Below are 25,433 nucleotides of genomic sequence, written 5' to 3'. Positions count from 1 at the left end.
AGTGTTTTTTTTCTGCAACTAACCGACCAATGAAAACTTAGTCGACTAAGACTCTTCTCATCGACTAACGTGTGGTCGATTATTAGGGGGCAGCCCTAATTCACACACACTGTTTCTCAACATCAAATATGTGCTGCTTTCCATTTGAAATGCATGATTCCAGTACATTTGTTTACATTCATGTTCAAACTGTCCACAGAACAGAAAGAACTCAGTCCCATAAATCCAGGTGTATTAAAGAAAACTGTCATTTTAATTTGCAGAGAGGGCAAACAAGGATGCTTTTTCCTGGTGCTGTGACTTCATATTGATGTTTCTGAAATGGCGGTGGACCTGTGTGTGTGTGTGAGTGCGTGTGTCACTGACTTACTGTGACCCTAGTTGTCCTTATTGAAAGCTGAAGGTTGTTTACTGTGTTTCCCCTTCTCACCTTCACCCCCCTCAGGTATGGGCTCGCAAGTGCAAGTCTTCTCCCCCCACGCTCTCCAGTCTAGCGCCTTCTGTAGCGTGAAAAAGCTGAAGGTGGAGCCAAGGTGCGACTGGGACATGACTGGGAACGGCGCGCACACCAAGGTGTACAGCCACACCAATAAGAACATGCCAGCTCTCCCGCTGGGCATGGGCGTGGGCCCCGCCCTGCCCTACGAGCAGGCACTTCTCCTCCCATCGGGGGCTGGGCACGTGGTGGTGGCCCCGGCAGGCAGGGCCCTGGGGGCTGGCGCCGGACACAATCTGACATGCCGGAGCATGGTGAGCCTGGTGGACATGTACCAGCAGTGCGGCCTCAAGCGCAAGAGTGAGGAGCTGGAGGGTAGCAGCAGCATACAGATCGTGGAGGAGCAGCCTCCCATGCTCCCAAACACCGCCACAGCCGCTGCTGTCGCCGTCACCTCTGCCAAGAATAGTGACTCCAGTGGTGAAGGCGACTACCAGCTGGTGCAGCACGAGGTGCTCTGCTCCATGACCAACACCTACGAGGTGCTGGAGTTCCTGGGCCACGGCACCTTTGGTCAGGTGGTCAAGTGCTGGAAGCATGGCACCAATGAGATTGTGGCTATCAAGATCCTGAAGAATCACCCATCATACACGCGGCAGGGTCAGATTGAGGTGAGCATCCTGGCGCGGCTGAGTTTGGAGAATTCTGATGACTACAACCTTGTGCGTGCCTATGAGTGCTTCCAGCACAAGAGTCACACCTGCCTGGTGTTCGAGATGCTGGAGAAGAACCTCTATGACTTCCTGAAGCTGAACAAGTTCAGCCCGCTGTCGCTGCGGCACATCCGGACTGTGTTGCAGCAGGTGGCCACCACGCTCATGAAGCTCAAGAGCTTGGGCCTCATCCACGCTGACCTCAAGCCCGAGAATATCATGCTGGTGGACCCCACCCGGCAGCCGTACCGTGTCAAGGTTATCGACTTTGGCTCGGCCAGCCATGTCTCCAAGGCCATCTGCTCCAGCTACAGATGAGCCCCCCCTGGGCCTTAGATGGGGAACGCAGAAGGGGTGGGGGATTTATCTCTCTGTCCATATTGCCTTTCAAACATAGGCTTCGGTGAGCTTCAGGTGGCTGGATGCTTCTTGAAATTCACCCAGATTTATGGGTGTCTGATTAACGGCTCTGCTTATAAACTGGGCTTTTCGGCCTTTATTGTGGGGTCCCTCTTTCCAGCCTCTTCCCCAGAGCTTTGTGTGTGGAACTCTCCAGTTCAACACCCCCCCAGCCTGTGTACTTGTGAGAGTGGGTGTTAAAACTAAAGGCCTAGCTGAACTGCTTGCGGCTTTATTGCGTCTTCTGTAACAATAGGCAACTTTGAAGATGACATGCTGTTCCTGCTGTTTCTGCCCTCCCCAGAAGGTCGCTGTAGAGAGCGTGTTTGTTTGCTTGGGAGGGATGGCTAAAGGAAACCCTGTAAGCACTCTCCCGTGCTCAGGGTCCCAGGCGATGTGGACAAGGGGTTGCTGGAGTTCAGCGTCCTATCTCCATACCACCATACAGACCAGCAAGCCCAGCATTAGAAACAGATGCCCCCTCCCCATTTGTTATTATAGCCTGATTCGGGCAGGCCTCTGTTTGGGTGGCTAGCTTTTACATTGCAAGTGCGGACACACACATTGTTCATGAACAGCCCTGCTTTCTTCCAGAGCCAGGCCATTTGATAGCACAGATCCGGACAGCTGTGATCGCTGTGGGGAGAGGGGAGGAGAGCATCCTCAAGCCCAGCTTCCTCCTCCTCTGTCTCTCCATAGTGGGATGGGTCCTAACAAGGCTTTGGCGCCACACAGCTTTGCATCCACAAACATGCTGATATCTCAAGGGCTAGTGAGCCATGGCAGGGTCTGGGCAGTGCCGTACGACATGCTGGGGGCCACTCACATCACTCTGGATCTGCCCAAGGAGCATATGAACTCCAGTGTGAGATGGAGAGGAATGCCAAACATAGAAAACACTAAAGGATGATAGCGGTGGTCCTCAGATGAAGTTTGTGAGTCACATGTTTTCAGTTATCAACAGCAGCACCAGTGTGGCTTTCACCCCAGTAAAGCCACTCATGTAGCTCGGGTTCGTCAGGGTCTCTGGAGATTCAGCCCCAGGAATGGGTTTAATGAAATGTTACACGAGGAGAAAAAAGTACAAGTTTTAATAAGCATTTCCCCTTTCATGCTCTGAGTTCCAGTAAAAGCCGAGCTGATACGGTTGAGCCTGCAGTATTGGAGTGTATGAGAGTGTGTCTATAGAGATCCCCGTTACATTGTGTGTGTCTGTGTGTGTGCTCTGCTCATTCTGTTCTCTGTTGTTATTTACTATGGCTATGGCCAAATGAACAGTTCCTCTCGACCGGAGTCTGAACAGACCACACTTTCCTGTCTCTCCTCTCTCTTTCTCATCTCTTTTGGCAATTGATAGGATTGTATACCCGTATGGGCAGTCAAACAGAATCCAGTTCAGCTTTTCCTCTCTTGTGAAAATCATGAAGGTGGAGAGTTCCGGAAGCATTGGCAGCACTTGGGGAAGCTTCGCCTTGGTCCGGGTGTACGATCTGAGAGCCTAATGCTGGCGGGTCCCTTTTCCAAGTGAAACGGCACATGTCATGGCCTCGTTGGGACATGGACTCCGCAAATGATTTACAGTTCCACGGAGGTGGATTTACACAGGAAAGTCAAACACTGCAATTCTGAGTAAACATAGATAAACATAAAGTAACTACTACATTGGGATGTAACCATACCCAGTGTCAAACCAAAGCTGTGATTTGATAATCTTTTTTTAAGATGATGTACTGATATATAATTATAAGCATGAACCTAATTCAGAGCTATGCGTAGGGCAGTCCCTTTGAGGTGTGGAAACTCATAGAGGTCAGGCTGGTCAAACCACACTTTATCTAGCTTACATTGTATAACCTCTGTCAGACCTTTGCCTGTTACAACAGCTGATGATGTAACAGGTAAGCTGGCCACATGGTCTGAACCAGATAAAGGGATTATTGTCCTCCTCTATCAGGTCTTGAGCCTTTGGCATGCTTCTTTTATGGGGAGTGAGCATGAGAGATACAGCCACTGGTGAGGGTGTTTTTGGTAAAGAAGTGACTCAGAGTTCCAAATTGGATGATTAATTCTATTGATCAGCTGTGCAGGAGAAAAGGAAATGATTGCATGAGTCAATCCAGGAAATCATAAGAGGTAGGAGCCTGCTCTGTTAGAGATGTCTGTGTGCCCACCAACCATGCATGTACACACACACAGCAACACACTGTCAGGGCTCAGGCACGGACCACGAGTGCTCTAATTCCAGGCGTTTATTAACAGAATCGTCAAACAAGCAGGCAGTCCAAGGGCAAAACAAGGATCAAAACAGCAACAGGCAGGGTCAAACTGTGAGGGCAGGCAGATCAGGCAATCAGGACAGAATGGCAGGCAAATATGATGTCAAGGAACAGGCGAAGCAAAACCAGAAAATCCAAACAGGGAAACACAGGCAGGAATGAGACAGGCAGAAACACTGAAACGATCTGGCAAACAAGACAGAGACAAGCAGGGTTGATATAGGGCTGGGCTGATGAGGTGATGGGAAGCAGGTGTGCAGGCAGGCAGGTGGAGACGATCATGTGGGCGGAGACAGGGCAGAGAGCAGGGCAGGGCTAGAACACAAGGAAAACAAAAGCACATAGACAGGGAAAAACAAAAAACACAACAGCTAGGGGGCGGGAGCACTGACACACACACACACACACACACACACACACACACAAAGTAACACATGCAGCAGCCTAGCACTATTACCCCCTCTCCGCCTCCCCACAAGGCTCCAACCCTGGCCCGAGAGAGAGAGTGGTTGCATTGGAATTGCCAACACCTCAGACACTTCCTGTTTCTCAGATGTGGGACCTTATCACCTCTAGGCTGGCACATGTGACTGAACACAGAGAGGACACTACAGGACACTCAGTAGCACTGTGAAGTAGGAATGTTACCATACCAGAAATTTAGTAGTCGATACCAATACCAGTGAAATTCCACGATTCTTGATACCCAATTCGATACCACGTTAAAAAAAAACAAAAACAAAACAATAAATCCCATGTACTTCAACATACACTCCTTTATTAAAAGCATTTGAACATTACAAAAAAACAACAGTGGCATGTAGCCTTCAAATAATAAATAAAAAGAAACAACTATTAACATTACAAAAAAGAACAGTGGCGTGTAGCCTTCAAGTATTTAAAACAAACAATACTGTGCTTAATTACAAACAATCAACTTTTTATGATAGCACAGCATTTCAGTACCTGGCCAAGACATGGAAAAATAGGTAAACAATAAATAGGCCTATATATAATAATATAATATAATATAATATAATATAATATAATATAATATAATATAATATGTGTCTCTGAAAAGCTTCTGATATGGTTGGCTGTGTATGTTTTTGTTGACTTTGCTCCTGCCTCTCCTGGTCGACATCCTCCTCTGACTGATATTGTGAAAGGAAAATTGAGATTTCAGTTATCAGGTATAGCTCAAAGAATGCACACACAATGTACTAACACACACACACACACACACACACACACACACACACACACACCTCTATATACTCAGAGTGCAAGCAGTAGGCCTAGTTTAAATTTACTGACATGGTCACAGTCATTAGTCTGCAATTATTTATTTAAAACGCTAACGTTGTATTTTGATGACAGATGACACAGACTGAACCGTAAGGACGGTAGACTACTACTAGCTATGGTTACATTACGTTACGCTAAACATGGTAGCCTTTAGCGTTCAGCCATTGCAAACGTCGTATGGAACATAGCTGGCTACACAGCAATATGCCATCTGTCTCAAACAAAAATAATGGTAATGTGTATCTCAGGATAAGGATAACAAGCATAACATTTTAGATACGTTGTTAATGTAATGTTAACATGAATTGAAACTCACCTTGAATTATTTGAACAAATCTGGATGTCTGTCTTTGAGGTGCTTCGCTACGTTGGAAGTGTTTCCTCCTTTCATCTGAAAAGTTCAATGGCACCGCTTGCACACTGGTTTTTGCAAATTTATCATTAATCCCTGATGACCCGCCTCGAAGGCAAAGTAGGCTACTTCCATACACGGCTCTTACTGTTTTTGTTTTCGACGAGTCGAGGCGGAGCGGTCGCTGCAGCTGCATCCCTGGTATCTACAGTACTGTAGAAAAACGAGTACTGTCACATTTTCAGAATTTTGGCATCGACTTGGTACCGAAGCATTGGTACCTATGGTACTATAGAAAAATGAGTACCATCACATTTTCAGAATTTTGGTGTCGACTTGGTACCGAAGCATCGGTTCTCATGACATCCCTACTGTGAAGTCCATCTGTAGTCAGAGTGGAACAGTATGGTTTTTTGGCACACACTAGTAGAAGGAAAAGAGCTGCGGGACAGTTAGACTGCATTCTCACAATCCACTCTGCTGATATCTGAGCTACAGTTACAGCTACAGTAACCAGCCCCCTCACCTGGGCCCAGTCTAGGCCCTTAGCTCTCTGTGTGAAGCTGGAGACTTTTATCCACAGCAGCGCTGGGACCAGAGGCCCTGGACTGGGGAGTGGGCCCCAGAATGGGGATTTTATTTTGGTATTTTCCCACTGCAGTGTCAGCTGGACCTGGGCCTTAGGCCACTGTGAGGGCAGTGGGCTAAGATGTTCCTGTAGTTACTTATGCACTCCCAGCATGTCCAAGGTGTGGGTAGAGTTATCTTGCATTTAATAATCATTTGGCCCTCTGTAACACTGGTGTGGGTGGAGCCATCCCGTGTTTAGTAATCATTTGGCCCTTTGTAACACCGGTGTAGATGGCGCTATCCTGTATGCAAAGGGACATACACACCTCCCTTCAGGAGTGGCATTGTGGGGACTCTTCCTGGTTGCCTCAGCCATGGAAAATCCCCTGGCCTCGAGTATTATGGTCATTGTATGTTTCCCAGTCCCTCCAACTTTCTCCATCAGAGCCACCTGCGACTGAAACAAGCTTTGCATAAGAAAAAGACCCATATGTATATTTTATAAGTGCACATAACACTGTTTCAGGACCAGCGTGCACACCATTTTTGATAAGGAGCATTTTTATGGTATAAGTGCAATACTTTGGATCCACAGGTTTTCATGTAAATCAACAACCAAATCCTGTTTGAAGCCTGAAACTTAGATGGTGTAGACTATTCTACCTCTTTGAATCAGCAGAGCAGTTTAGAGGGAGATACAAGAGTGTATTGCATTCCACTGCAGTGCAGTGCTTCCATTACACAATACAACATAGCAAATCATATGTGATATGGGATATATATCTCCCAGCATGTCTCAGAGTGCCGAGAGCTTAGCCAGTTCAGTGTAATAACAGTGATTGTTTTTACCATCTGGCTTTCCTTTTCCGGTGAAACCCTATGTTTGTGTGTATTTATTCATTAAACAAACAAAAAATGATGTCTGGTGGCCTAATTCACTTTTGTTTTATTTGGTGAGGCAGGGGGATTTATTGAATCTTATTGTAATTACCTTTACAGTCTGCAGTGAGGGTGAATTACAGGATCCTTATCACCTCATTGTCATGTCTGTAACCCCACAGCCACCATGCTATCAGATCTTTACACCCCTCTGTGTAAAAAACGAGATGGATAGCTCATTAGTTCCCAGTTCCAGCCAACTGCCCAGAGTTGTTTATGAAAGTGTGCTGACTTGGATAAAAATGGTATGAAGCCTGCAGGAGTTTGGGTGTGTCACTTCCACAAGCATTCTGTGACAGGTTAACAAGACTGTAGGAGTCTGTAGTCTCCAGTTTGAGGGAATGGCAGCATTTGTGTAACACTGCTTTTGTTTGAATGCAAGTTTATTTTTATTCATTAGCTCGTTTAATTTTTCTGATTTTTCCACTAATCCAAACTGCCTCTACGACCGTGCCTAGCCACTAGAGAACTCAGAAAACAGAAGCTCAGAAGGGAGGCTTTGACGGACAGAACAACAGGTGGAGCTCGATGGCCTTAAAGAGTAATGGCCCACCTAAAAGCTGTAATCTATAATGCACTGCGGTCAAAACCCATTTTACCCAATTTGATCAATTATTTAAAGTTATTTATCCTGCCCATTGCAGTAATTGATTGGTGTGTATAAGAGCCAGACTGATATAGGATTTTTAAGACCAATACGGATTTTGATAGGAGGATTTAAAAATCCGATAATGATATATCGGCCGAAGAAACACATAAACAACGATTTTCCCTAACATTTGTTTTGTGTAGTTATTTTAGTCCTCACCAAGATAACATGAGATAATGCAGTTTAAAAATAATTTTGTTTTATTGTCATAAATAGTACTATGAACAAAAGTACACTATATGGACAAAAGTATTTGGCCATACCTGTTTTTCAGGGTTTGGGCTAGGCCCCTTATCTCCAGTCAAGGGCAATCTTAATGCTTCAGCATACCAAGACATTTTGGACAATGCTATGCTTCCAACTTTGTGGCAACAGGTCGGGGAAGGCCCTTTTCTATTCCAGCATGACTGTGCACCAGTGCACAAAGCAAAGACTATAAAGACATGGTTTGATGAGTTCGTGTGGAAGAACTTGACTGGCCCGCACAGAGCCCTGACCTCAACCCCATCGAGCACCTTTGGGATGAACCGGAACGGAGATTGTGAGCCAGGCCTTCTGGTCCAACATCAGTGCCTGACCTCATAAATGCTCTACAGAATGAATGGGCACAAATTCCCACAGAAACACTCCAAAATCTTGTGGAAAGCCTTCCAAGAAGAGTGGGAGCTGTTATAGCTGCAAAAGGGAGACCAATTCCATATTAGTATTTGAATACAATGTCATTACAATGTAATGGTCAGGCGTCCGAATACTTTTGTCCATACAGTGTACAACAAAATGTATTAAAGTTTTGATAAATAAGAGTCAAATGTATAAAAATCCAAAAAAGTTTTAAAAAAATATCATGCCATCTTAAACTATGCAGTAAACTAATACAGTGACCTAGAGTAAACGCTGCTGTTGAATGCATCTACATGACTGTCTGCAGTGAGGACTTGGGTCTTAGGGATTTAATACTACACGTTTGAAAGAGAAGCTAAATAACTTTGTTTGGCTACCAAGCCATGTTAGCTACTTGTTCAGCTCATGTTTATTTATGTGTCCCCTCTGGTTTAACCCTTTTGCACGTAACTTATTTTTTATGCTATGCAGCATGCGTTACATGGTTCATTATGTTTTCATTAGCATTATTAAGCTTCTCATAGTTTTCAGTTAGCGTTTGCTATATTTTTTAACGTTAAATCACTGTTTCCTTTAAGCTAAAATTATCTAGAATTTCTCCAATCTAGTGTTCTAATCGCACCATTTTTAGCATACGCGCTAAACGGCTAATCACACCGGTGTGACCGCACGCGCAAGGGTTAATAATTTCCAATGCACCGATTGTAACTACAGACATGCCAGTCGCAGATATATTTACCATTGCTTCATTAGGCAGAATAAGTTAAACGCTATAGCGGTCTTCCACTGATAAACATGGCATTAGCTAGCTTTGTGGGTAACCTAATTTAGCAATGGACAGCGTTATAAGCTGCTGAAAGCGATGTTGCCAGAGAATTTTTAGAAGTGACGAGGGAGAAATGATAGGACCGTTGTTTGTTTACTCGCTAGAACTGCCACACTGTTTCATAAATAAACCTACAATCAAGTTTGTCAACAGCTTAGCCTACAACAGTCAACTACCGTAACGTTAAACGTAATTTTGATCTTTGACTGATGGTACCGACTTTCACGTTACTGCAGCAAAACCAGGCATGGCTGACATGAATGTTGTCAGGCTTGATTAGGCTAAGAAAAGTGATGGGGGATATTTATTCTTATTTAAGTAATGTATTTCACGTGACAATTATAAATTTACCATGAACACAGATGATCTCCGTCATGGGCTACTCTGCTCAACTCTGCTTGGGTCAACTGATTGCTGTAATTTGTGGCATTCCAAACATGTGTTGCCAACAGTGGACTTGCAGTGTGCCCTCTGGTGGACAAACTACACAACGACAACACTCATAACATGGTTGAAGGATTCATCTTCCAGTCGCTCCATTTCTTTTTTTAATTGTCATTTATCGGCCATTATAAACGCCGATACTGATATAGCTGCAATTAGCTAATATCGGGCGATAATATCAGCACGCTGATTTATCGGTCGGGCTCTGGTGTGTATCAAATTGCTGTGATTTAGGCTTGGGGCATAATTTTTTGGAAAAATAATTTCTAGTGTATGGAGTCCTGGTTAGTAATTAAAGGAATCAGTGCTGGCAGTGATCTGGATGCTGTGGTGCTTACCTGTGTGTTTGCACTCTGCAGAGAGTGCCACTGTGGCTCCACGACAGAGGGGGGAGCTTTGCTCTCAAAGCAGCACAAGAGGGATTTTGTTTTCCTTTGAACACATATCCAACCACAGGCCAAGCACTTCGTATCTCCATCTTTTACAATTTTGGCCGAAAAGTTCAACCTTTGTCTCATCAGACCATAGCACATTTTCCCACATAGTTTCGAGTGACTGAATGAATCTTTTGGCATAATTTAGACAGGCTTGGATGTTCCTTTTTGTAAGAAAGGGTTTCCGTCTTGCCACCCTACCCCATAGCCCAGATGTGCAGAATACGAGAGATGTTGGTCACATGCAAGGAGTGACTGGTACCTGCCAGAAATTCCTGTAGCTCCTTCAGTCTTGCTGTTGGCCTCTTGGTAGCCTCCCTGATAAGTTTTCTCCTCGTCCTCTCATCAACTTTGGAGGGTCATCCTGATCTTTGCTCCATCTAGTGCCTTCAGTATTCTTTTATATCCTACTCCTGATTGGTACTTTTCAACAATTAGTTCTCACAGTTTCTTTGGCAACTCTTTGCAGACCATGGCTCTCCCAGTAGGATGCAACCCCAAATATTCAAGCAAATCCTACAGCAACAGCTGACTTTAATCTGGGTTTAATCAGAATCTTCATTGATGGCAGGTGTATGCTGTTTACCTACAGGCAGTAGTGGGTGCAGCTGCCCCGGGCCCACGGTTCTGCCCAGTAAGAAAGGGGATCACCTTGGGCCTAATCTGCCTGACTGAACATGCATTTTTGTTGTTTAGTTTAATATTTTGAATAAAGTTTGCTTTTGTTTCTTGATTGCCGCAAAAAATAAAAAGTCACACTGAGGGTGTAATAGTTTCGACCGACCTCTAGCTAAATTTGTCGCCGCAATATTTACTTTGAATCAGCAGAGACATAATAAAGTTACAGAAAACTTTATTCACTGTCCAGTATCCTTGTGTAAGTGTACAAGCAGAAAAATTATGCCCTCTGTTCGAGTCCCAAAGTAGGACTTAGGCGATCGCCGGCTGTCTTATTTCCCATCGCCGTCACTGCTGACAGAGCCGCGTTATTTAAAATTTTTCTCACGCCCCCCCCAGCAGAGAAAAGCTTAGCAGCACACAGCTTGCATCCTGGGTGAGAAACTTAGCTAGGGGTGGGTCGAAACCATTAGGACCTCTGTTCGAGTCCCAAAGCATGAGCTTGGCGATCGCAGGCTACACCTCATTGTAATCCGCATTTCTCTCCGTTCCGCCCTTCATCTCCGTAAGTTTCCCCTTGGATCTGTCTTGCATCTCCATACAGCCTATAATAGAGGTTATGCACTGACGTGTTTCCTGACATTTATATGTAAGCTACCTGATTTCAACGCCAGGGAAATACACAAAGCAAAGCCTGAAGGCATACAACAGCCGGGACATTCTAAAACGCTTAATGTGGCATAATGTTCCAAAACTAAGATCAATGATCACTAAATTTCTCTCAGACATCTCTTGTCAGAAACACTTCCTCCTGTCAAAAAATCAAAACCGAAATCCAAGGAGTATGGTTGTTATCTCACGTTAAGCGCTTTCCTCTCCATTAAGGAAAAAGCTTAATGTGGCTTAATGTCCCAAAACATCGATCAGTGATCACCAAATTTGTCTGACATCTCACATGTCATAAACACTATCTCCTATCAAGAGATAGTGGTTATTGGACGCTATTTTGGAACATTAAACCACCTCAAGCCTTTTCCTTAGCCTATAGGCTAATGGGCATCAATGGAGAGGAAAGCGCTTAATGTAAGAACGTCCATACTCATGAGATTTCGGTTTTGATTTTTTGACAGGTGGAAGTGTTTATGAAAAGAGATGTCAGAGAAATTTGGTGATCATTGATCTGTGATTTGGACAATTAAGCCACGTTACGCCATTTCACGTTAAGCATTTTAGAATGTCCGCAAAAGCTTGGTCATACTTAAATACTGCGGGATTTGTATGATGACATATGATGATGAGAACAGGCCATTCGGCCCAACTAAGCTCGCCATTTCTTAATTAAAGAGTATCCAAAACTGCATCAAGTCTAGACTTGAACACAGCAAGGGTCTCTGCCCCAACTACATGATCTGGCAACCTATTCCATGAATTGATAACTCTTTGTGTAAAATAATATTTCCTTATATCAGTGCGGAACTTACTCTTAACTAGTTTCCATTTATGTCCTCTTGTTTTACAGACTGAACTCACCCTAAAGAATCTATTATAGTTAACCTTATTGATTCCTTTTATAAATTTAAATACCTCAATTAAATCACCCCTAAGCCTCCTCTCGCTTAGTCTAAATAGGTTAAGTAACTTGAGTCTTTCCTCATAGCTTTTGTATTTCATACCAGGAACTAATTTAGTTGCCCTTCTTTGAACCTTTTCTAGAGCTTCGGTATCTTTTTTATAGTGCGGTGCCCAGAACTGCACACAGTATTCCAGGTGCGGTCTGACTAAGGCATTGTATAATTTCAATATAACCTCCTCAGATTTATACTCAATACTTTTGGCTATATATCCCAGCATCCCGTTGGCCTTTTTTACTGCTACAGCACACTGCCTAGATCCTGTTAAGCTTGGGTCAACCATTACTCCCAAGTCCTTTTCAAATTGAGCACATTCTAGTTTTTTTCCACCCATGAAGTAGTCTTGTCTAAGGTTCTTATTTCCCACATGCAAGACTTTACATTTATCTAAATTGAATGTCATCTGCCAGGTATCTGCCCACTTTTGGATGCTGTTTAGTCCTCCTGTATTACCTTAGTTGATTCTATACTGTTGGCTAGACCCCCTAGTTTTGTGTCATCTGCAAATTTTACTATTTTACTTCTAACCTCTGCATCAAGATCATTTATGTATATAAGAAATAGCAAAGGCCCCAACACTGATCCCTGTGGGACTCGTACAGGACCCTGCTCTGATACAATTCCTCCCACAGTTACAGTCTGCTTTCTATTAGACAACCAACTTCGAACCCACTCGGTGACAGCTCCTGTAATTCCCGCAGATGTCATTTTCAATATGAGTCTCTCATGTGGTACTTTGTCAAATGCCTTTTGAAAGTCCAAATAGATAATATCATAAACTTGGTTTAAGTCCAGACATGCTGTAGCTTCCTCAAAGAAGTCCAGGAGGTTTGTTAAGCACGACCTCCCTCTGCGAAAACCGTTTTGGCTATCATTTAGAACACCATTTCGTTCTAGGAATAATTCCAAATTATTCCTAATGATGGATTCCAGTATTTTGATACAAGTTACAAGTTAATACAAGTTAAGATGACAGACCTATAATTTCCTGGTTCAGTCCAGTCTCCTTTCATGTAGATAGGTACTACACTGCCATGTTTCCAGTCACCTGGTATTTCTCCAGTTTTAAGGGATTGCTTATAAATAACTGTCAGAGGCTTGTAAACCACCTCTGCTAGTTCTCTCAGAACTCTTGGATATATTCCATCAGGGCCCGCTGCCTTATTTGTTTTAAGTTTTTGAAGTTTATCTAGTACTTCTGCATCATTTAAATGAATTCTCTGAGAACTGACTGCACCTGAAGGCATATGCAAAAACACTTCACTAGTGAAACTCTCCACAAAGTAACTGTTTAGTGTATCAGCAATAGCTTTGTTATTGTAAACCATAACCCCATCCTTATTTTTTATACCTCTTATTTCATCCTTAACTATCCTTTTTTGACCATAATATTGTAAAAAAGGTTTAGAGTTGCTCTTTGCATCTAGTGCAATTTGTCTTTCATAACACCTTTTGGCTTCCCTTATTTTTTTCTTAACTTGAGCTCGCATATTACTGTATTCAATCTTATTACTATCTGAGCTCTCCAACTTGTATTTTCTAAATAATTTCCTTTTTTGTTTCAAACTGTTCCGTAGTGACTTATTCATCCACTGTGGATGGCTCTTTTTCAGCTTTCCTTTTCTCACTTGCGGAATGAATTTATGCTGTACATCCAGAATAATCATTTTAAATATGCACCACATCTCTTTGACAGTTTTACCACCTAGAAGAGGTACCCAGTTTATATTCCTTGTATAATCACGCATCTTAATAAAGTCAGCTTGCCTAAAGTTGAATACTCTAGCATTGGTGAATGCACACTTAACTTGCCAAAAAAACTTCAAATGTAATTGAACTATGGTCACTTGTACCGAGTGGTTCCCCTACCTCAGTACTGTCGATTCTATCAGGATTATTACACAGAACCAGATCTAGGATTGTGTTCTCTCTCGTGAGTTGAGTAACAGACTGTATCAAAAAACAGTCATTTACAACATCCAAAAAATCTTCCTCACATTTACTTTGACCTGACACAGCTTCCCAATTAATTGAAGGGTAATTGAAGTCCCACATTACTGTTGTCTCACCCTCCTGACATGCTAGTTTAATGTTATCAAAGAGCATACTACTGACATTGCTGTCTGAGGCTGGTGGCCTATAGCATACTCCAACATTCAGGCCTTTTTCATTTTCCCCCAATATCTTAATCCATATGTCTTCACTAACACCAAGGGGCTCCATTCCTGGTATTTCCTGAGTATTAAGATTATCCTTTACATAGAGAGCTACGCCTCCTCCTCTTCTATTGATTCTATCTTTTCTTAGCAGCTTGTATCCCTCTTGTATGTACTCATCCCCATCCCCTGCACCAAGCCACGTCTCTGTAATCCCAACAACATCAAAGTTACTATTACTCATAATGATTTCCAGATCGAGAATTTTATTTTTTATGCTTCTAGCATTTAGGAATTTCAGGGTACCACGTGTGCCTCTCCTGCCCTCCACCCCCGCCCTCAACTGCCCAGAACCACCTCTATTACAATGCTGCTCTGACTGATTTACAAGCATTGTTTCCTCTGTACTAATAAGATATTTAGCCATGGTGTGTTCTATTCCGGCAGTCTGTCTATCCCTACCCATCTGACTGTATAATCTCCCTGCCCCCCCAGACCCTAGTTTAAATAACCCTCTGCTACCCTAAGCATACGCTGGCCCAGTGCAGCTGTACCCCTCCGGTGCTTGTACAGGTCACCCCTGTTCCAAAAGGAGTCCCAGTGCCCCATAAATCTGTACCCCTCTTTCCTGCACCAGGTTTGTAACCACGTGTTAAACCTCCGTATAAAGGCTTGCTTCCCTTTGCTTGCACGTGGTACTGGTAGAATACCAGAGAAGACTACCATGGAGGTTCTGCTCCAAATCTTCCCCGCTAGCTCAATAAATTTTTCTTGCAGAACCCTGAACCTACCCTTTTCTATGTCATTGGCTCCAACATGGACCATGACCACCGGATCCTCCCCCGCTCTGGCCAGGAGCTTGTCCGCGCTCTCCAGGAGGTCTCCAACCTGGGCACCAGGCAGGCAACAGACCATGCGAGACTCCTTGTCGCGCGAACACACTATGCTATCTACCCCTCTAATGACACTATCACCAACTCCCTTTTCTTGGAGGATGAGGCCACCTGGGTGCCCTGGGGCTCTTCAGTCCTCCCACTCTCAGGATCGTGGGTCAACTCGTCCTGCAGTGGCTTGAAACGGTTGGTCACCGCGATCTCTGGAGATGCTGCCCCTCTTGGAATTTTGTGCCCCTTTCTACGCCTACGCCCTACTGTAACCCAGCTCTCTCGCCCTATCTGGTCTGTGTCTTCCCCCCTACCCGGCTTGGGTGAGCACACTATCTCTCTATAGGGCATACTAATCAGTTCCTGGAACTCTAACAATTCAGGATTACTGTGGAGTCCAGCTAGTTGGGCCTCGAGATCAAGAATCTTGTTCTCCAAGTGCTCAACAAGTCGGCAATGGTCGCAGATGAGCTCATTCTGGAGGTCTCCCTCCAGAAATCCGATCATCCGGCAACTCTTGCACAGTTTTGGCCACATTTTTTCCCCTAACTGAAAACGCTTTCCCTAAATAAGGATTTACTGCCGAGACAGAATTACCAGCTAAAAAAGTGAACTTTTATTTGGAAAGCTGTAAGCTACATGTTTCGGTGCCTGGATTCCAGTTGTTTCTGCGAATTGCAGCGATCCATTTGCCTCTCTTTTCTTTAGCTTTCGGCAGTCTGTAAAAAGATAGCTCCAATTTCTTGTTTAATCTTGTTTAATCTATGTACAGTCAATCGCACATCAGCTCTTTTTGGGTTTTCGCGGCATTCAAGCTGAACGCTAACGCTGCCACTCAGTGAGTCTTTCTGCCACTCAGTGGGTGTAACCCGCAGTGACTACGCCACGTGTATAACCACTATTGGCTGTATAAGGGCCCACTACAGGTCCTCGCCCCCTCTGCAATGAACCATCGGTTCCGCCCCTGCCTACAGGCATGATTTTGAATGTAATTGGTTAACTTTGAACACAGCTAGAGCTCCCATTATGAAAGGGTGTGCAGAGTTATGCAATCAGGGTGTAATTAACTATTTGTTTTTTCTCTGGATTTTTGTTTGTTGGAAGATCACATTACAGATGGAAAAAGTCTGACATTTACATTGTTGTTATTTCTGTCTTAGTAGCATCATCATCAACTAGCATCATTATTTCTAAGACAACCAGAGTTCTTCTGGGGTTGTTCTAAAATGTCTGTTGACAGTGACACCAAAGCAGATGTTGAGCTGCTGTGTGCTGCCTAGTAAATGCGTTGAACAGTGTGCCAGGTGAAGTTGTGATCTCTTAAGAATAAGAATAAGAATAAGAAATACTTTATTAATCCCGAAGGAAATTTGAGTGTCACAACTGCACCGTCCGGCACACATCAAAAACAACAAAAGAATAAATTGAATGAAATAAATAGAGAGGTATAAAATACAACAAATAGAAAGAAGTTTGTGCAGTTATGCGTTGTGCAGTACATCTGTAGCTGTCATATAATAAATAAATGAGAATAGTGAGATGGAGAAGTTATCATGCTTGTGCTATGATTATATACATAGTATAAAATGAATTATGAAACAAGAATAAACAAGGGTAAGGTTATTGCTATTATACTGTATGACGTGAAGTAGAAAAACAGTTATTGTTGTACAATATGCAAAACAATGATAACTGTATAGTGCAAATCCTGACCAGATGGCTAGAGAACAGGTATTGTCCCATGTGCAAAGATTATGTATGTGTATGTGTGTGTGTGTGTGTGTGTGTGTGTGTGGGGGGGGGGGGGGGGGCGGACAACACAGGGCATCAGGTTCCAGTCAATCCCATGTTGCAGCAGAGAGGGGCAGAGTTGTATAGTTTGATGGATGCAGGCAGAAAAGACCTTCTGTGCCTCTCAGTGGAACATTTTGGGGAGATCAGCCTGCCACTGAAGGTGCTCTTCATCTTCACAAGCCCGTCCTGGAGAGGATGGGAGGTGTTGTTTAGGATGCTCACCAGCTTGTTAAGCATCCTTCTCTCTGCCAGCGCCCCTAGTAAGTCCAGCTCAATTCCACCACCTATGACTGAGCTGGCTTTCCTGATGAGCTTGTTCAGTCTGTTTGCATCCCCAGCTTTCAGACCACACCCCCCGCACACCACCGCGTAGAAGATGGCACTGGAAACCACAGACTGGTAGAACATCTGTTGAAGGATCGTGGTCTCCACGTTCCTGTTCGTATTCCACTCCAGCCTGTCATCTAAGTGCACTCCAAGGTATTTGTAGGAGTGGACTACTTCAACTTCTACTCCATGGATTGCGACAGGGGTCCGAGTAGGGTTATACTTGGGGAAGTCCACAACCAGCTCCTTCGTCTTGCTGGCGTTTAGCTGCAGATGGTTCAGGCTGCACCACTCCACGAAGCTGTCTATCAGTCCCCTGTATTCTGCCTCCTGTTGCCCCTTGATACACCCCACGATAACGGAGTCATCAGAGAACTTCTGAAGGTGGCATGACTCTGAGTTGTACCTGAAGTCAGAGGTGTACAAGGTGAACAGGAAGGGAGAGAGGACGGTCCCCTGGGGTGCCCCTGTGCTGCTCAGTACTGTCTCTGATACACTGCTCCCAAGTCTCACATACTGTGGTCTGTTGGTCAGGTAGTCAGTAATCCAGGTCACAAGCGGGGCATCCACTCGCATGCATCTGAGCTTGTCTCCCAGCAATAAAGGCTGTATGGTGTTGAAGGCACTGGAGAAGTCAAAAAACATGACTCTCGCAGTGCTTCCAGCCTCGTCAAGATGGGAGTAGGTCCGGTGCAGCAGGTATATGATGGCGTCCTCCACTCCGATGCGTTCCTGGTAAGCAAACTGCAGGGGGTCCAATGCTGGTCTGACCAGGGGTCTGAGGTGGGAGAGGACAAGCCTCTCCAGGGTCTTCATCACATGTGATGTTAACACCACTGGCCTGTAGTCATTTAAGACCTTGGGGTGCCCCTTCTTGGGCACAGGGACCAGGCATGATGTTTTCCATAGCGCAGGAACCTTTCCAAGTCTCAGGCTCAGACTGAAGATGTTTTGGAAGACTCCACAAAGCTGTTCAGCACAACCCTTAAGCACCTCCGTCCCCACACCGTCGGGGCCTACAGCTTTGCCTGAGTGGAGTCTTTCCAGTTGCCTCTTCACCTGGTCAGTTGTGATGGTTGGGGAGAGTGGCAGTCCCCGGTACAGGGGCCTGAGAGGGTCTGGAGGGGGGCTGTATGGTGATATGGGAGGTGTGAATAGTCGAGGGGCTGGGGGGAAGGTGGACCAGGGCTTCAGTTTTAAACCTATTGAAAAACAGGTTCAACTCTTTGGCCCTGGCCACGCAGTCCTCTCTCACACGGCTGCTGGTCTGGTTGTAGCCGGTGATTCTCCTCATGCCGTTCCACACCTCCCTTGTGTTGTTCTGTTGAAGCCTGCACTCCATTTTCCTCCTATAGGCATCCTTGCCCTCCTTGATCTTGATGTTAAGTGTCTTCTGGACCCTCTTAATCTCCTCCCTGTCCCCGGCTCTGAAGGCCCTCTTTTTGTTATTAAGGAGAGCCTTAATGTCACTGGTAATCCAGGGTTTGTTATTTGGAAAACATTGTACTGTGCGGGTGGGGATGACATTGTCCACACAGAAGTTGATGTAGCCCGTGATGCAATGAGTAAGCTCTTCTACATCCTCTCCGTGAGGCTCAGTCAGAGCCTCCCAGTCAGTAGCGTCAAAACAACCCCTGAGAGCCTCAATTGCATCACGTGACCACCTCCTGAATGTCTTGGCGGTTGCAGGTTGCCGCTGGACAAGAGGCTTTTACTGGGGTGAGAGGTGGACCAGGTTATGATCCGATCTGCCAAGTGGGGGCAGGGCTGTGGAGCTGTATGAGTCTTTAGCGTTGGCATACAGTAAGTCCAGGGTTTTATTGTCTCTGGTTGGACAGTCAACAAACTGGGTGAAGTTTGTCATAGTGGAAGACAGAGTCACGTGGTTGAAGTCTCCAGATATCGCGATGAAAGCACTGGGGTGCTGTGACTGGAGCTCCGCCATCACCGAGTGGATGACGTCACACGCTGTGTTTGCGTCGGCCGATGGCGGAACATAAACAGCGATCATTATCGCATGTGAGAATTCCCTCGGCAAATAATATGGACGTAGACCGACCGCTAAGGAAAAAAGTGTCCCGATGAGCAGGAATGCGAGAAAAACTTCACTAAAGCGTGCGGAGTGCATTCAAACTGTGGTGGATATCTCCCTGGTCTGGGCCAAATGGACCGAGGGTCTTCCTCCACATTTTGATGCCTTCCGAAAAATAATAAGTCCTCACAGAGTCTGATGTAATCATGGTTGTTTGGTTTATTGCATATGGTGATCAATCACATACAGTAAACCGGGTTGGTCTGCGGAGCAACAGGTGTATATGCGGTGTGTATACATTCACAAACACTCCCCAATCACTCCACCCTCCCCTCAGCCTACATCCATCCTTTATGCCTTTTCTCACTCCTCCTATCCCAGACCACAATTTCCAACTCCTCCCAGGCTCCTCCTTCAAGATCATCCCATTTTCCATTTAATACACCATTATTTCATTTTTAAGCTGTTACATTTACCCTGCCTAGAAAGTCCCATAAACTCCATTCATTAATTGTATATTATTTTTAAACATAACACTTCTGAAATTTCCCATTATTTCCTCTCCACACCTATATGATTTTTAAACATAATTAAACAATACACAGCATATATGCCTGAAATACCATTATTTCCAGGCCCACATTTAAATAATAAAAAAGGTTAAGTAACTCAGTTAGCCAGACCGCGGTGCTGTAGACTGTAAGAGGGCACACAGATATCTATGTGCTCTAAGCTACAAGGTTAGTCCTCAAAGCAAAGGGTTAATGTAGGAACTAGGCCCCGTCTGGACATGGCCCAGAAGATGGGCCACATGAATAAGACAAAGAAGAATTAAACCCCGCAAAGGGGGGCCGTTGGCTCAGCACTACTATGATGGGCAACTATGACAAACTGCAGTAAATCCACATACAGTTCGCAAGCATTTGCCAGTAGATGTCAGCTAGGCCAAAGCAGGCAATCAGCTCTTATTTTCTAGCTGTATGACTCCTAAAAGAAAATATAAAACTAAAATGGGATGCATATGTTAAAAGGAGGCAAAAACATGCTGACACGCTGTAGGGGCATGTCAGGGGGAGAAGATACAATAAGCGAAGGTGGCATGACTATGAGTCAGAGAAAAAGGATACAATAAGCGTAGACCGTAAACCAATAGGAGAAGTGAAGGGAGAGAAGATACAATAAGCGTAGACTATGAACCAATAGAAGTGAAGGGAGAGAAGATACAATAAGCATAGACTAGGAACCAATAGGAGAAGTTGGCATGACTATGAAACAGCAACATAGTGCACGAAGGTTCTGGGATGACTTCCAGGGAGGGCCAATGCTGAAGGCAGTGTTCCTTCTCCAAGGTCACCCACTGTCCTGTAATAGCCCCCAAGATTACCCCCCTAGCGGTGTCTTACAATGGCCTACATGCAATGTTTATGACATAGGGTAACCCCCAGCATTATTTAGGCATACAATCACATCATATTACTTTTCAGTAGTAGTGCTTAATGCAAACAATATTTTCCACTATACAAAGTATAATAGAATACATATTATTTAAGGCTAACATATTAGATTGTCTGGTTTCCATATACACTTCCAGACCTCCACATGTACAGTAAAGAAAGTAAATAGATAATGTAATATATCAATAACTTCAGTTAATATGTCAATAACTGTGGTTAAAATCAAAAGCTAACATCTGTTGGCAATGCTTATGGTGTTTTCTGGCAATAACTTATTTCCACCATGTAACAAGCTTAATCGTACTACGTCAAGCTCCGCTTTTCTCTGGGGGGGGGGGGGGGGGGGGTGAAAGTGGCAATACTCATAATTTACATATGGGGTATACACTTTATCAAAAATTTTCCACCACAGTATCCACATACATCGGTTGTTGTATACGGTGATTGTCACGTTGAATTTTGCTTTCCGTGGTTTGTGTCTTCCCTTACAGTTAGCCAACCTCCTAACTCCTCAAAACTAATTTGAACTGGAGCATGGCATCAGAAATGCCTCTTCACGCTCACGATCCTCCACACACACCATCACCACATCAGTGGAGACCGGAGAAGTTCCAAGCGCTTCTGAGGGAAACAGGTGAGGCTGCCACGATTCGCATCTGCCAACAGTACAACGATTTCAAGTTCACGGTTAAAGAAACAAGAAAAATGGGAGCGATACAGAGATTTGCTGAGATGGTTACCTGGTCACTGAAAATTGAGAAGTTTCCAGATCTGGTACAGCTGATTGACATTTGTGGCACATTCCAAGCATCTAGTGCAGACTGAACGCGGTTTCAGTCTCATGAATTGCATCAAGACAAAATCACGGAACCGACTTGAGGTCACCCACTTGGACCAACTGATGAGAATCAAGTCAAGACAAGCAGAGGGCGCTATAAACCTTCAGAAGCTCTTCGACCACTGAAAGGGGACAGACGAGAGAAGATTTAAGGTAGAATATTTCCAACAATATTTTAGTATTAATGTTTTTGACTTGGACAGTAATTTATCTTAATGCTGACTGTAATACCATTGTAATAATTCTTTGATCAGTTTATTAAAGCTTAAAATGTTTATACGTTTCACTTTTTGTGTAATAAATAGTATGTGCTGTCATAATTCATTGAGTTTTATTAATTAGTTGACTGAAACTTAAAAATGTGTTTAAAGGTTTCTCTTTTGGTTCATGTATGTTTTTCAGATGCTTCTCTGACAGAGGTCTTCCCCATACCTGCAAATGACAAGATGAGTCAGAGCCAGAGCACTCTCTAAAACTGGACAAGGTCAACAACAATCACTAAAATGTGCTGTACCTGTTGGAAAACACTTAAAAACATGAACACAATGGAGTCAGTCATCCAATACTTTAATAAATATCTTAACATATCATTATAGAGATACTGCTGTGATTATTATCATGATATTAATTTTTTTCCATATCACTCACCCCCCATTTTATGGCTAAGGCCTTCGCTCACTTTACATGGCCTTTTCAAGATGATTCTTGAGATGATTGAGCCCTTAGTCTCACAACACAAAAACTTCATTTAAGATGTCCCTGCTCTAGTGACATGACAAAAATATCACAATAATGGCATGAACTTGTCGCGCATCTTTGGCCAGCGATGGAGATTACGACATGGGGTCAGTGTGTAGGTTCCATACCCAAATGCCATCTGCTAGTTCCACACAGCTATTTGTGGAAGAATTCACATTGGTAGGCTAGACCTGGAGAGACACTGCAGAGAGACACACAAGCTGTCATTATATGTGAGAACCGTGGAACAGGAGTCTGGCTGGGTAACAGAGGAGAAGCAGACAGAGTAATCCTCTAATAAAACCATGCTTACACATTTGTGAATGAATCACAGAGAGTATAGTGCTACAGAAATGACTATTGGTGGTAAGATCTGCAGGCATTTCTGGCACTGCAGAATTTCTGGTACTAATTACCTCACTATACCATAGCTTTGCTGTACACTCAGCATGGTGAACCACACCTGAGTGACCCAAGGAATGAACTTGTGTGAACCACTGTGAAGCAATCAGGGGATAGGCAGCAACAAGATGGCACTCTTTCACATTCACTGACCCTGTCCAGGTGACACGCCACCAGTATAGAGGAAAAAGAGAACAAGGAAGAGACAGAAGGAAAGGAAGAAGAGAGAAAGAAAATGAGAGAGAAACAGAAATGAGACAAGAGACAATGAGAGGGAGAGACAGAGCCCAGAGACACACATTAAAATGCTAAACTGCGTGGAGTCACCGTTCACTCAGATGGAGGTTCAACATACCCATTTGTAAGCCTCTAGGCAACAGTGAGTGAGGTCAGAGGTCACATTAGAGAGGAACAGCTTTCCCTCCCAGGAGGGCACTTCAATAGGGGGGGGGGGGGGGGGGTCAAAGTCAAAAAACATGTGACCCCCATAACATTATTTAGCTATAATCAGCAAATGACCATTAACCCAATTAATGTGAGGCCGCTCTGAGAGAGGAGATTACCTCCATCCTCCGAGCCTGGAGATCATGCTATGCGCGGCACAGACTGACTGCACATGTTTAACATATCGGGTCACCACGTATAAAGATACCCCTCATGAACAAAAACTCCAGGCATATGCGAGCTTAGTGCCCAGATCTTACAGAAAGCTCCACACAGGTACGATACTCACACGTGGGACCTTATTTTGATGCTGCCAGTGCGGGTCGATCGGAATTCAGTGCACATCGTCAAACCTTCAGCAGAAAAGGCAAACAAACAGACAATTTCAATACAGTCAGTCAATACAGTTCTGGAGAAAAAGGTTCCTGACCTTCTGATTGATTTCCACTGTTGTGAGGGAAAGAAACCCCAGGATAAATAGGCTGCTTGAGGAAACACATACACATACATGTTTCCCACAGTAGATCTGAAAATGGAGTCTCTGTCTCTCTACTTTGACAATGCTTCATTAGCAGAGGCTAGTAAGGTGGAAAGGTGTAATTAGAGTAAAAGTGCCACTTCCTGTGACACTGACAATGTCAGGGCACAGGCAAGGACTCAGGCGCGGACCACGAGAACTCCAGAATCCAGGCGTTTATTAACAGACTCGTAGAACAGGCAGGCAGTCCAAAACAGGCAGGGTCAAAATACCGGGAAGGCAGTCCAAACACAGTCAGGAATCAAAGCCGGGGACAGGCAGGGTCAAACCAGGTAGTCAGGAAGATCAGGTGAACAAGGCAGGACAGCAGGCAGGAGCAAGGTCGAAGAGCAGGCAGGGTCGATTCAGGGAACAGCGATCAGGCAGAAAACACGGCGGGAACGAGACAGGCAAAAACACACTGCAACGAACTGGCAACAAGACAGAGACAAGCAGGGTAGATATAGGGCTGGGCTGATGAGGAGATGGGAAGCAGGTGTGTAAGCAGGCAGGAGGGGATGATCGGGTGGGCGGAGACAGGGCGGAGAGTGGGGCAGGGCTAGAACACAATGCGGTTTCATCGTGTCATTGTTTATACGGAGGCGGAAAAGCCACCGATCCCAGTGACGGACGCGCTGCGCTCCGTCACAGGCATACAATCACATCCTATTACTTTTCAGTAGTAGTGCTTAATGCAAACAATATTTTCCACTATACAAAGTATAATAGAATACATATTATTTAAGGCTAACATATTAGATTGTCTGGTTTCCATATACACTTCCAGACCTCCACATGTACAGTAAAGATAAAATAAATAGCTAATGTAATATATCAATAAGTTCAGTTCAATAACCTCTGCTTTTCTCTGGGGGGGTGAAAGTGGCAATACTCATAATTTACATATGGGGTATACACTTTATCAAAAATTTTCCACCACAAAAGACTAAAATTAGAAAAAACAAACAAACAAAAAGCTAGAAAAGGATGCTAAAAGCTAAAAATAGATAGACCAAACAATACAACTAGATCGGAGCAGTCGCAACGGGCAGCCACCTGTAGCAGCGCCGGAAGTGCCAGCAGATGGGCTCTTCTCTGGCTCTAGAGACACGAGCTTTAGCAGATGCACTGGGAGCCAGGGTTAGTAAAGGCATTTGAAAAGGACTGTGCATTTAGTAGTTTCACTCTATGCCTTCCAGGATATGTCAGCAGGCTGAGGTGAAGAATCACAGCCTAAACCTTTTGAGTTTTTGTTTGGCCATTTGTGATGCTAAGAGATATTGGTATGCTGGATTTTTGGGCAGTTGGGATGTGTGCTATGTGTTGCTGGACTTTGCACTAATGGGAGCGCACCCAACAAATGACATGCCTTTCCCAGAGTTCTCCTGTTGTCCCCACTGTTTAGAAAACAGGAAATGTGGCCACACCTCAGTTTATTCTTGTGTTGGAGTGCTGGAGAGAAAGGCGTGCAGAGGCCCTCTCCAACACCCCAACCAGCTGGCATAGCTCTGAGTGTCTCCATGACAATCTTCATGCCTGCGCAACTGCAGGCATGGAAAGAATGGCTTGTGGGAGGGTGTCATTCATGAGGTCCAAGTAAGAGAGAGAAGGGAGACTGAGTAGAGAGGTGC

At 44.4% G+C, this 25,433-nt stretch overlaps 1 protein-coding gene across 1 annotated transcript in view; it reads left to right on the top strand.

The window, feature by feature from the left end:
- The first annotated feature begins 447 nt into the window (after positions 1–447).
- LOC118772293 (homeodomain-interacting protein kinase 2-like) overlaps positions 448–25,433 on the top strand; it is a 47,545-nt gene continuing 22,559 nt past the window's right edge. The window contains exons 1-2 of the mRNA XM_036520547.1: positions 448–1,456; positions 8,856–8,872. Coding sequence (XP_036376440.1) covers positions 448–1,456; positions 8,856–8,872 — 1,026 coding nt within the window. The remainder of the gene's footprint in view (positions 1,457–8,855; positions 8,873–25,433) is intronic.

This window comes from Megalops cyprinoides, unplaced genomic scaffold, assembly GCF_013368585.1.
Source record: "Megalops cyprinoides isolate fMegCyp1 unplaced genomic scaffold, fMegCyp1.pri scaffold_27_arrow_ctg1, whole genome shotgun sequence".
Classification (NCBI taxonomy): domain Eukaryota; kingdom Metazoa; phylum Chordata; class Actinopteri; order Elopiformes; family Megalopidae; genus Megalops; species Megalops cyprinoides.
Note: the sequence above shows the minus strand (reverse complement) of the source record. Positions and strands in the feature narration are given on the sequence as shown.